This window comes from Aquarana catesbeiana, linkage group LG02, assembly GCF_042186555.1.
Source record: "Aquarana catesbeiana isolate 2022-GZ linkage group LG02, ASM4218655v1, whole genome shotgun sequence".
NCBI lineage: Eukaryota > Metazoa > Chordata > Amphibia > Anura > Ranidae > Aquarana > Aquarana catesbeiana.
The window spans coordinates 759156902-759170745 of record NC_133325.1 but is presented as its reverse complement, the minus strand read 5'-3'; the positions used below and the strand labels follow the sequence as shown (position 1 = coordinate 759170745).

Below are 13844 nucleotides of genomic sequence, written 5' to 3'. Positions count from 1 at the left end.
TCGTGGAAAACCAAGCTCTCTTTGGCCAATATGGAGTAATCAAAATGATTGATACTCTCTCTTTCAGTATTTTCCTCAACACTAGAGGGATTAATTGAAATGGAGGAAAAGCATACCCCAGGTGAAAATCCCACGGATGTGCCAGAGCATCTATCCCCTGAGAGCAAATGTCTCTCTGAAGGGAGAAAAAATTCGGGAGCTGCGTGTTTTGTTTTGAAGCAAACAGATCTACCTGCGGAAGGCCCCAAACACTGGTGATTAATGCAAACACCTTCCTGTTCAGACTCCACTCTGATTCCTGAACTTTTTGTCGGCTCAGATAATCCGCTACTTCGTTCAATGTGCCTTTTAGATGGACTGCGGATAGAGATAGTAAGTGGTTCTCCGCCCACTCCAGAATCTCTACTGACAGTAAGTGAAGGGCCCTGCTTCTTGTGCCTCCCTGTTTGTTCAGGTAGGCTATGGCCGTGGCATTGTCCGACAAAATCTGGACATGGCAACCTATGAGGTTTTGAGAGAAGAAAGCTAATGCTAGGGCAACTGCCTTCAGCTCTCTCCAATTTGAGGATCTTTGGGCCTCGAACTGGGACCATGTTCCCTGCGCTAAGGCTTGACCCATGTGGGCCCCCCATCCCTGCAAACTGGCGTCTGTTGTGACCACTTTCCCGGTCGGAAAAGACCAAAGAAGACCTCTTTGCAGTACCACCTGACTTTTCCACCACCAAAGTGAACGTTTGACTCTGGTGGGAATCTTTACTTTTGTATCCAAACTCTCCGTCCTGTGGTTCCATGTCCTTAGAAGGAACCTCTGGAGAGTCCTGAAATGCAGCCTTGCCCATTGGATGGCTGGCATTGAAGAGGTTAATGTCCCCAGAGCCGACATAACCTTTCGGACTGAAATCAGTTGATTTGTTTGTAGTGCCGTTATTACCCTTTGGACCTTGATCTTTTTCTCTTCTGGGAGAAAAATCTTTTGCTCCACTGAATCTATCAAATAACCCAGAAACAGTACTTGCTGAGCTGGGATGAAATTTGATTTTTGAACATTCACTATCCACCCTAGTGACTCCAAATGACTGCGGGATTTGTTCAAATCCTCCTGCAACTTTTCCCTGGATGGGGCAAAAAAGAGGAGGTCGTCCAGATATGGAATTACCGCAATCCCCTGGAGTCGAAGAGGGGCGAGAGCTTCCGCCATTATCTTCGTAAAAATACGAGGAGCTGACGACAGGCCGAAGGGAAGGGCCCTGAACTGAAGATGTATAATCCCCTTGCCCATATTCACCGCAAACCTCAGGAACTTCTGGGACTGAGGTGCTACAGGAATATGAAGATAAGCATCCCTCAGATCGATTGATGCCATAAAACAATCTTTTGTCAGAATGTCTCTGACCGTGAAAATTGAGTCCATACAAAACTTTTTGTATAGGACTGACTTGTTCAGGGGTTTTAGGTTGAGGATAAGACGGAAGTTTCCGGATGGTTTTCTTATCAGAAAGATGTGTGAATAGAAACCCTGACCCTGTTCTTCTGGGGATACTGGTATCACTACCCTCTGGTGCCTCACATCCTTTAAAAGGTTCTTCATGGCCAGAGCCTTTGTTAGATCCCTTGGTAGGTTTGTTACAAAGAATCTTTCTGGCGGGCGATCCGAAAACTCTATCCTGTAACCTTGGGACAGCATGTCCAAAATATATAGACTTTCTGTCATGCTGGCCCAAAGGGGGAGGAAACTTTGAAGCCTTCCCCCCACTGGTACGCACAAGTCATTGCGCTTTACCGGAGGCTGCAGGAGGATGGAAAAGGACATTTCCTTTGCCTTTACCCTTCTGCAATGCCCAATTTTTTCTTTTCTCCTGGGGTTTGGTTTGTTCTTGAGCCCTTTGGGAACGAAAAAACCGTTTAACTGGCTGCTTTTTCTTTTTGATGGGAAAAGACTTCTTTTTATCAGCAGTTCTATCTAGAACCGCATCTAAATCAGGTCCAAAAAGCAAGTCACCCAGGAACGGTATCCCACACAGCTTGTTTTTGGATGCCGCGTCCCCCGGCCAAGTTTTCAACCACAGAGCCCTTCTGGCTGAGTTGGCTAGGGCAGCAGATCTAGCTGTCATTTTAATTGATTCCGCTGAAGCATCCGATATAAATGCGACAGCGGCAGACAGAGTTGAAAATGAATCCAAAATTTCTTGTTTTGGTGAGTCTGCTGAGATATGGGCCTTAAATTGCTCTAACCAGAACTCCATATTTCTGGATACCACTGTAGTTGCCATAGTAGGTTTAAGATTTCCCATGATGGATTGCCAAGCCCTCTTTAGTAGCTGGTCCATCCTTTTATCCATGGGATCTCTCAACACCCCCATGTCCTCGAATGCCAAATCTGTAGACCTCGAGACCTGGGAAAACGCGGCATCTAGTTTGGGGTTTTTGTTCCAAACCGCCGCTGGATCTTCATCAAAAGGGAAACGCCTTTTTAAGGCTTTGGGAAAGAAAGGCTTTCTCTCTGGCTCTGCCCACTCTTTCTTAATAGCTTCAGAAATAACAGAGTGTACTGGGAAATTGCGATTTTTGTGCTCGCTAAGCCCTGCATACATTTTATCATGCAGAGATAACTCCTTTCTTTCCTCCTCCAGACCCAGTGTGGTATAGATTGCTTTTAACAGGCCATCTACCTGTTCTAAAGACAATTTAAATCTTGAAGGTAAATTTTCTCCTTCCTCACCCTCATCAGAATCCTCAGATTGAGAGGGGGAATGTCCCTCTGGGGTAGGAGATGCCTCAGTCTCCATCACCGGGACTATAAGTGAGCCTTGGGAGGACTGTGAGGTAGTAGGCTGACTCAGGGATGGGTTTGCTAGGGAAGAGCGAAATGATTGAATAGTCGCATCAAGTTCCTTTTTAACTGATGCAATCAAGTCGCTGCAAGCGGAAGAAGCTTCTTCTTTAACTAGCAAATCAATACAAGCTTGACATAACGTCTTCTTCCATCCTTCAGGTAGCTTGGATTTACATGAAGGACATTTTCTTTTTGCCACTGGATCAGAGCTCTTGGCCTGCCATGAGACAAAAGAAGAAACCATCCCAGTGAGACAACCTGTCCTATACCCAAGGATGCTCACCACAGGTGCACAGTAAGAGCTAACTGCTTTATGTGCCCAGACAGGCCCCTGCCACCGGGGGGGGGGGGGGATAGAGAGAGAGAGAGACCCCACAGTACAGGGAAGACAGTATACAACTGCACCTTACCTGGGCCTTGCTGGTGCCTGTGCCTGTCCCACTCGCTGCCGCCATCGATTCCATCGAGGAGCGCTTGCTGTGTTTGTGTGGCTAAAACGCCGGTTCCGGACTCCAATAGCGCCAGTGCGCCGGACCAGAACCGCTAAATAAGCACCAGCCCCGTTCCTCCCCTTTCCCTCTGCGATTTCCGGCGGAAATGACGCCGCACGCCTGTTCCGTGGGCGCCGCCCCCTCCGGATGCCTCACTTCCGGCGGATGGAGCCCCGCTGCCATCCCCAATATGGCGGCGGTGCAATGAGCAACAGGCGGTGGACCTGAGAAAAAAATACAGTAAACGGCCACCGCCTGTCTTGCCGCCGCCTAGGAGCGATGCCCACGACAGTCGGACTCACCCTGAGCCCATATGAAGAGGGAGAGGGAGCCCAGCCAGCAGCACTTCACCTCAGCTGTGGAATGGGAGGAACAGCTCTCATGAGGTAAAAGGTGTTTGATGAAAAAAACCAGGAAACCTGAGCTCCCAGGACAGCACCTGAGAGCCCTGACTTCCCCACGAAGTGTTCCCTCCGGAGGAAACACAAAAACTGACAATGTGTGGAAAGGAGCCTCCTTTTAAAGTTTGGTGGAAGAGGTGTTTCCTGTTGGCAAGGGGAGGAGTCACTCTCTCAAGTGCTGTCCTGAAAGACGATAAGGGAAAAACTATTTTATCTGCCAAAGGATTTGCAAGTTTGGCTAGTCATTCTTGGGAATTGCTCAGCACTTCTACTTCATAAGCTCACTCTATGCTATTACAGGCATTTCTACAGTGTAGTGCCAAAAATGTACACAGCACTTTACAAACTGTATATTCGCATCAGTGCCTACTCTCAAGGAGCTTACAATCTAAAGTCCCTACTGCACATGACTGCATACACACACACCAGCGCCAATTTAGACTGGAGCCACTTAACCTACCAGCATGTCTTTTAAAAGAGAAGTATGGGAATGTGAAAAAAAAACAAACAAGCAAACTTACCTACATAGCTGCAGCACCGATCTCAGCTGCAGCTGTCCCTCCCGCTGGCTCTACACAGAGAATTGAGCGATCAAAGATGGCTCAGTTATCGGTATACATTAGGGATCTTTCCAGAGCCTGGACCAGCTGAGTGACATCAGCCAACAGCAGATTTTGGCTCATTGTCTGCTGAAAACAAGTGACAGGAGTGCAGAACTGAGTGCACTTCTGTCTGGAGATGGTAGGGTAAAAGATAGAAAAGTCAAGTTATAAGGAAAACAAAGCCTGGGTTCTGTCCATGAAGAAACTGCTTACCTGCTGAGACTCAAAGGGCTGAAAAGCATCTGTATTTACTTCACAATGTGACATTTCTATGTTTACCTGAAATAACAAAGAAAAAAATATATTAGTATAAACTTTAAAGAACTTGCTTCTAGTTGAAAAAAAACGAAAGCCTCGTTTCCACTGAGCGGATCGGTTCGGTACAGTTTGGAAGGCCTAGAATGGTCCGGCCTATTCAGGTGAGCATTTCCACTGCAAGTCAGGGCCAGGGGCCATACGTGGGTTTAGAAAAATGCCTAGCATGGCGTCACATGTCCGCCAATCAGTGGAATGTATCGTAGCTCCGCCCTAACCGAACTGTACCATTTTCTATGGCCCCACATCTGAAGCAGGATCCTGAATGGTTCGGTTCGGTTGTATGGGCCACTTTCATAATGTAAACACTCAAAATAGCGTACCTTCCCGAACCGCTCAGTGGAAACGCATTTGTGAGTTCAGGCACTGATGTGGTCGAAAAAGCCTGGCTTGTAGTCTCCGCTCTAATTCATCCCAAAGGGGTTCTATCTGCTTGAGGTCAGGACTCTGTGCAGGCCAGTCAAGTTCCTCCACCCCAAACTTGCTCATCCATGTCTTTATGGACCTTGCTTTGTGCACTGGTGTGCAGTCATGTTGAAACAGGAAGGGGCCATCTCCAAACTGTTCCCACAAAGTTGGGAGCATGAAATTGTCCAAAATGTCTTGGTATGCTGACGCCTTAGGAGTTCCCTTCACTGGAACAAAGGGGCCAAGCCCAACCCCCGAAAAACAAAGCCACATCATAATCCCCCCTCCACCAAATGATTTGGGCCAGTGCACAAAGCAAGGTCCATAAAGACTAGCCCAGCCAGTCGCAGCGCGGCTCGCGCATGTCAGCAGATGCAGTATTTGTAGCTGCTGACTTTTAATTCTTTTGTTTTAGTTGGAACTCCGCTTTAAGAAACATCCTGGGGGTATAAGCTTGGGAATATAAAAAAATACATATAGTCTGTGAATAACACTGTTGGGAATATCAAGACTGCCTCTCAGAGCGGGCTGGGAACCCGAACACTGTTACTTACCTTCAACACACTCCTCTGACACAGATCACCAGCCAGAGCTATAGGAAACTGGTAAATCGGGGTATGATGTAGCATGAGACCTTCTCCTGTTCCTCCCATGATGCAGTGCTCAGTGTTTAATTGGCCAATTGCCAAGCCTGGGCATGGTCACGAGGGGGCAGGGTGAAGATCCTCAGACCTGTGTAATCTCTCATACACAGCAACCCTGAACTTACACAGGGCTTTCTACTTAGGTGCCTGGCAGGTGAAAAGGGTGGTAAACTAATCATGAAAAACTGGATTTCAGAAGAGCTTCCTGCTCTTAAAGAATGGATCAATGCTGTTTGGGAAATGTTAAGAAAAGACAAAGTAATTTACCAACATAGAGGCTGCCCGCAGAAGTTTGAGAAACTCTGGGGACCATGGCTGAATGTTCCGGGGCTTGCCCCGGGTGATTTGGTCGTGGGCAGACTGCTGGGTTTGGGGACATGAGGCCTTGAATGTTAGACAGTTTAGGCCTCCTTTGCTAGGTGTGGTTCCTTATGTGGTTTAACTATTTCCTTTGCTTATGATAAAGTTGGAGTCCTCAATTGGTTTATAATATGCCTGTGTAATAAATAGACTGATAATGTTTGGTTAAGTTGGTGACTTAAGACATGCTGGTTAAATAATGCAGCCCGTAGGGCATACAAATGTGCAACGACTAGTGGAAATATGTACTACTGAATGCAACTGTGAAGTCGGTATGTGTATGTTTTTATATGTTTTTCTCAATAAAATATTTTTCTGGATAAAAAAAAAAGAAAAGGGTGGTAGGGGAACACAGGACAGCCAAGTATCAGCAAGAAATTAGTCTATCAAATGAACCTGTCACTTTATCCTGAATGGGAAAAAGCTGAACATTCACTTCAACAACATAGATCTTTGTATTGTTTTCAAAACAACATGGTATAAATTTAAATTCCCTTTAGGCCTCTTTCACACGGACTGTCCGTTCAGGTCCGCCTGTCAGTTTTTTAGGCGGACCTGAACGGACGCTCCATTGACCTCTATGGAGCGTCGGATGTCAGCGGTGACATGTCCGCTGACATCTGACCCACTCTGATCCAAAAAAGTGTGACAGAGGAAAAACCTACTTTTCCATCCGTCTGTGGATTGGATTGGGTGACGAAGGACTCTACGGTCTGTCATCTTCCGATCCCCCATAGGGGAGAGCGAAACTCTGACAGGTCCGTCGCTGCATGGACATGTCATATTCCTGCTCATCGGGGATCGACGGAGCGATCCCCCGCTGAGCAGAGCGGGCTCCGTACACGGACACGTCCATGTGAAGGAGCCCTTAGGCTGCATTCACACCTGAGTGTTTTCAGTTCATAAAACGCTCGTAAAACGCCCAAAGAAAGCCTGAAAAAAACACCCAACAGGCAAAATCCCATTCATTTCAATGGCACCTGTTCAAATCTGAGCGTTTTGTCACCTGAAGCAAAACGCCTGAAAAACACCTTAAGCTCAAAAAAGAACACAAGCTTCTTTGCAGCAGATTAGTCATTTTTCCGCTTTTTACATTGGTGACCTGTACAAAATCGAGGCTAAAAAAACGCAGTAAAAATTGCGGCAAAAACGCGTGACTTTGAAACGCTCAGGTGTGAACGCAGACTTAAAGTCAAATTCCGGCTATATACTTAACTAGCCTTACAATTGTCCCCTCTCCTCTAACACCTATGCTAACGAACCTGTGTAAGAAAGATCTGAATACCTAGCCGTTTTCAGCTGGCTCTGTTGCAGTGTTGGGGATTGGGGGGGGGGGGGGGGGGTAACAACACAATATTAAGGCTAGTTAGGTGTATAGCTGGAGATTCATTGTAACTATTCTTAGTCTTGGACAAGCAATGAAGCCTCCTTACCTGTACAGATACTATAGCGGTCCGTTTATTCCTTGGCTGACTTTTACTGTCAAAGGACTGACTTATGTTAGAGTCCAGCTCACCCATATGAAGATTTTCTTGGCTTAATGATGTAGTTTCACTAACTGTTATATCTTGATCGATAGAAGATGATGATTCAGAGTCACTGCTACTTGTGCTACTTTCATCCGTATCATCATCAGAGTCCTGGTCGATATCTGAGGTGGGATTGTCAGGCGAGTCTAAAGTTCGCTGATCAAAATTATTATGTATATCAGAATATTCAGCATAATTAAAGGTTATATCACTATGTGGGATTGAAGGACGACTTGTATCAGCTGATCCAGAACTAGAATATTTAGGTTCAGGCTGACTGGGGTCAGAATATAAGTCAATATTATCGGGCACAGGTCTAGAGAATGAAGGCGTAAACTCGTCAGCGGTTGGGTTCAGTTGGTATCCACCTCCACCGTGCTCCAAGTATGGAATGTCATAACCTGTTAGCGTAACCATGTCTCCCTCCATGGAAAACAATAATGACTCCAGGAGAAAATCTTTTAGTCCACCGGATGCTTCTACCATCCTTTTAGTTTCCTCTGGAAAATTTTTGTACTCCCCGATCAGAATTTCATCATCTAAGTTGAGGGGTCCATGTTCTTCCAAAATTTGAGAAAAGTACCTAAACAGGAGGGAAACCCCACATACACATTTAAAATACTGTTGCATTTCCTCACAACCCCCCCCACCACCACCAAATCAAGTGCATAGACTAACTTCTGGCAGGTCATAATGTGACTTGAGACAGAAATGGATTTTACACTAGCTGGTGACAGAGTGAAAGGCAGCAGATAAAGGGCTGAGCTGTGTCAGATTGTGATGGATTTTTACACTGGCCTGGCCACGGACAAAAAGCAAAGTGATTGGAGATGGGTCTATGCAGTAACGACCGAGATAACCTTTCTCCCCATGGAATTCTCACTAGCGCAATACCTTCTGCATCTCTCCAAAATTCCCCACAAAAGATACTACAAGTCGGTAGCCATGCATATGATTAATGCCACTAGGTTATGCTTGCCTGTCCATTGGAAGTCCAAATTACCCCCTTCCATGAAGGAATGGACACTCCCAATCAACCACATAGCATCGAAAGAGGAGCTGATTCACGCCGCACAGGATAGAATATCGCACTTTTCGACTACATGGTCTCCCTGGCTTGAATATCAGAACTCACAATGATATCTTAATCTGACACAGGAGAGCACTTGACTCCTGTAATCTGGGTCTATGCCCCTTCGGTGATATGGATCCAAAGAATGGTAGAATCTGTACATCACATACAGCACCTGGAGAGGGTAGTTGGTGGCTCCCCCCCGCCCCCTCCCCATACAGCCCCCTCGTGGTCTGCTCCCTCCCTGGATGTCCACCTCCTTCAACAAACCCCCCCCCCTCCTCCTCTCTAATCTAGTCTCTCTTTTTTTTTTTCTTTCTTCCTCTATCCCCTCGCTACACCGATTTACTTCTAGGAAAGAGCTGTGGTAGCGAAAGAGTCGGAAGCTACCCATTTTCTTCATATGACTAATAGTACAACCAAACACTGCCTTATGCTCCCTTACTGGCCTTCTGCACACAGTAACACTAATAAGCTATAGGGCACTGCAGCAACACCTCCCTACTTGAATAGGCCCTGTCAAAAATTCCAGGAAACATGGGGCTAGTTTCCTACCAGATCTACTATGGTGGGAGTGTGAGGGACACTAAACATTGGCTCGTTTATTTACAAATGTTTGAATTATAATGCCTTCTTGATGCCAAAATACACATACCTCGATATGTTCTTTATTGTACTTTCTGTATTTCCTATGAAACTTTTCAATAAAATTTTTATGGATAAAAAAAAAAAAAAAAAAAAAAGTAAGGTGACTAATCTGTGTCAGATTGTGATGTTTTTTTTCACTGACTGAACAAAAAGTGAACAAAAAGGAAAGAAAAGCACCACTATCCAATTGTATCATTTATTACAACAAAAACCGTATTTAATATATACTTTAAAGTAAATAGTGGCGCTAATTCCTAAATGATAAACACCCAGTGACAAGTGTTAGTCACTATATCAACAGTGACTGCAATGATAGTCCGTGATTAAATGGTCCATAAATAGGCCTTAATGGCTCAAAAAAGAAATCAATAGGAATTGTGATCCTCCAAATCTTCCACCACACCGTGTGTAATTGGCGATTCCACTCCCTTTTAGAAACGCACTCCCCATATATAGATGCCTTGCACTCTCATGCTTAGCAAACAAACATCAACCCACATAGTGTTAAATCATCCAACGATATCCAATCGTGTATAGGGTGTCATGTCCTCTATGAGTGTAGCAGGGATGTGTCCCTGGATCGGATCGATGTGTCGGAGCTTCGCTCGGTAGGCCGACACTTAGAGAGGACATGCACCCTATACAAGATTAGATATCGTTGGATGATTTAACACTATGTGGGTTGATGTTTGTTTTCCAAACATGAAAGTGCAAGGCATCTATATCTGGTGAGTGCATTTCTAAAAGGGAGGGGAATCACCAATTGCACACAGTGTGGTGGAAGATTTGGAGGATCACAATTCCTATCGATTTAATTTTTGAGCCATTAAGGCCTATTTATGAACTATTTAATCACGGACTATCATTACAGTCACTGTTGATATAGTGACTAACACTTGTCACTGGGTGTTTATTGTTTATTATTTAGGCATTAGCGCAACTATTTACTAAAGTATAGGGTAAATACGGTTTATATTTGTTTTATTTTAAGTGGCAGCTTTTTTCACTTGTTTATTTTTCCTGGCGCAGTGGTGGGACTTCAAGTGTTGGCGTGTTAATCTTGTAGACCAGGGATATGCAATTAGCGGACCTCCAGCTGTTGCAGAACTACAACTCCCATGAGGCATAGCAAGACTCTGACAGCCACAAGCATGACACCCAGAGGCAGAGGCATGATGGGACTTGTAGTTTTGCAACAGCTGGAGGTCCACTAATTGCATATCCCTGTTGTAGACCATCAGATTTTATACATAAAAATATACTTATGAAACAGTAAATATGCACTCACATTTACAAGATATTAAAAAACATATCAATAAGTCTCCAGCAGGTGGCGACCTTCCATGATGAGCAAGCCCCTCCGCACATTTACATCACATATGACATCATCAGGGCTCATGCGCCTGAAACACTTCCTTGCTGTCCATAGTGGTTCTCATCCATGTGATATACACAGACAGTCTGCTTCTGTTGGCTCTTCCTGGTGTTCCCTTGGTTAACTTCCTGGTTCCATGCACCTTACATCTAGGGTCGCCACCTGTCCAGGATTCACCCGGATGGTCCGGGTTTCAGTCCGTCTGAAACCCGGCCACAATATTCAGACAAAAATGTGGCTCAGAAAAGGGCCTGACAAAAGGGTGAGGGGGCACTATGCACGCCACATTGCTATTCTCTTTGGCGCATCCAAAAGGTGTCCCAGGTCTGTTACAATCCTATAGTGTATGTAAAAAAAAAAAAATTGCTGTGAGCCGCTAAAGTGTTCAGGTTTGGCTTGAAGAAAAAGTGGCAACCCTGCTTACATCACATTCACCCAGAGGGGCTTGCTCACCATTGACCACCTAGAAGGTTGCCACCTGCTGGAGACTTATTGAGACGTCTTTTTAAATCTTGTAAATGTGAGTGCATATTTATTGTTTTTCAGTTCATATTTCATTTTTATATGGACTTTCCTCAAGGACTAAAAAAGACTTATTCTTTTCACGTAATCATGGCTGATCACAAAGTTACAGGCAGCAGTAGAGTAGGGATAAGCTGTGCAAAATATGTCCACACACTTCCAAAAACATAAAGACGACTGCAAAGGCACAAGCGTTTACATGTCATCTATAAAGCAACAATTCAGTCAAGAAAGTAGATGCTGACCCTGGGTAATATGCCTGGGCAAAAATGTAGCACCCTTCTGGGGAGAAAGATACATTTGTCATGGTAAGTGCAGTCATCTCTTTGAGGTGTACTAATTACTTGGGGAATGGTTTGCAAGTTACTCAGCCTTCAAGCACTTAACATAAAAAAACGATATCTGATGTCAAGGCCAAACTGGACTTTTTTAATATTAATATTCTCCAGACCCTGGCTGAAATATGCAAAACAAATACGGTAGGTTGCAGTAAAGACTTACTCATAAAGAGTTAACCGAACAGGGTCCATGGGATCATCAAACTGCACTGGATATCTGTTCACGAACATCCCTGGATCAAAGAAGCCCTGAAACTCATCTATGTCTCGACGCAGAAATTCAGGTATTAGAAAGGGCTCATTAGGGTCCAAAAGGCTTCTAAAACAAAACAAAAAAAAAAAAAACTAGTATTCAGTGAAAATACACCAATTTTCTTATGAACCTAAAACAGACCTTCACTCAGGGGTGAAATTTCTAAAGGCAAATAGACTGTGCACTTTGCAAAGCGCAGCTGCTCCAGGACATAATAAATGAAGGCTTCACTTTGCAAAAATTACCTAATTACGTGCAAGGAAAATAAAAAAGCATGTTTGCTTGCACATGATTGGATGATGGAAGTTAGCAGAGCTTCTGCCCATTTACTAAGCTCTAGAGCAACCACACTTACAGAGTGCAACTGCACTTTGCAAAGTGTAGTCTATTTGCCTTTAGTAAATCCACCCCTCTAGCTTCCTCAGACTTCTTCCTAACCCTCCCCCTGCCTGTTACACATTTGGATATAGTTTTTTTTTTTTTTCATTTTGTTAGCAAGCCCTTTTCAGCAGGTAACTGTCCCCACTTCCTTATGCCTCTCGCTAGGATGATGTTGAGCCAAGTCCACCCTCTCCACCTGCAGCCTCCTGGAATCAAGTCACACATCCCAGTAGGCTACAGGACCAGTCTACTAAAGCTGTCTGAACTTGTGCATACGCAGTGGGGAGCCAGCTGTGAGTCATCAGGAAGAGACAGCCAGCTTCTGAATCCAAGATGGTGCAATAGGAACCCAACATAGCTGTGAAGACTCCGGGTGCAAAGAAGACAAAGCTAGGCCGCAAACAGGTCCTTCTTAAAAGGCAGAAGCTACAGTACTTGTAGCTCCTGACTTTTAATTTTTGTAAAGATGAGTGAAGGAGGAGGAGCCAGATATGGCAATCTATTGCTGGACGTGGGAGCAAATACCTGTATTAGACAGGTATCTGCTTCCCCCCTCCCCCTGAAAGGTGCCAAATGTGACACCGGAGGGGGGGGGACCGGAGAAGCGGAAGTTCCATTTTTGGGTGGAACTCCGCTTTAATGCATCCAGCGATGTTGCACTAAAGACTCGGCTGTCCAGGACTCTCCTTCCTGATTGGCTGAGAAACACAGCGGGCGCCACTGGCTCCCGGTGCTGCTGTCAAAGTCAAGTCAGTGAGCCAATGAGGAGAGAGAGAGGGGGCAGGGCCGAGCCACGGCTCAGTGTCTGAATAGACACACAGAGCAGCGGCTCGGCTCGAGTGCCCTCATAGAAAGCTGCTTGCTGTGGGGTTAGGAGGGAGGGACAAGGAGTGCTGACGGGGGACCCGAAAAGAGGAGGATCTGGGCTGCTTTGTGCAAAACCATTACACAGAGCAGGCAAGTAGAACGTGTTTGTTATTTTAAAAGAAAAAAAAAAATAAAGACTTAAGTATCATTTTAAGTTTTAGATAAAAGAAGGCAAGAGAATCACCCTCTGTCCTGATGACCACTGTCACTAGGACAGAAAAATGGTGGGAAACCCAAAATTTTACAATAGTATACAAAACTGGGATAGGAAACCTTACAAAAGGGAACATTTGCTATGGTAATAACTGTCTAAAGCCCCCTTTATCCCTTAAACCACCAGGGGGAATTGTGAATTTATCCAGCTGCTGGGGAGGCCGATTGTGGGACACTTGGGCGCTAATAAGATTTAATCAATGTCTAAATCCCGGTACACACGTACTGAAAACCGGACAAATTTAGGTATGTGTGTACAGCTGTTTGTTCAACTGAAGCTGGTCTAACGAGTACCCCCTGTCAGAATACAATAGAACAGTGGAAGAGATAAATGAATCAACATTGCTTGTGTGGATGCAGGGATCTGGAAGTTTTTTTTTTTCTTTTAACCTACTGATTGAACGAAAAAAAAAAAAATTGTGTGCGCATGCGCGCGGGCACGGGAGCAGACATGTTCTGACCTGCTCCGCACGCCGCCGGCCTTTCAAAGCTAAAACGAGCCGGAGGGAAGCCGCAACACTCGCTGCCGGATTGCGGATCGAGCGATGAATCGCAGAGGAGGGGGTACAGTTAAGAAAAAGCCCCCACAAAC

General features: G+C 45.2%; 1 protein-coding gene across 4 annotated transcripts in view; it reads right to left on the bottom strand.

Moving 5' to 3' along the window:
- The window catches only part of TTC3 (tetratricopeptide repeat domain 3), a 189246-nt gene that overhangs the window by 35114 nt on the left and 140288 nt on the right, over positions 1–13844 (bottom strand). For all 4 annotated transcript variants that reach the window (XM_073617200.1, XM_073617202.1, XM_073617201.1 and 1 more), the window contains 3 exons: positions 11702–11857; positions 7488–8166; positions 4541–4606 (listed from right to left, as the gene is read on the bottom strand). In XM_073617200.1, the coding sequence (XP_073473301.1) occupies positions 4541–4606; positions 7488–8166; positions 11702–11857 (901 nt within the window). The remainder of the gene's footprint in view (positions 1–4540; positions 4607–7487; positions 8167–11701; positions 11858–13844) is intronic.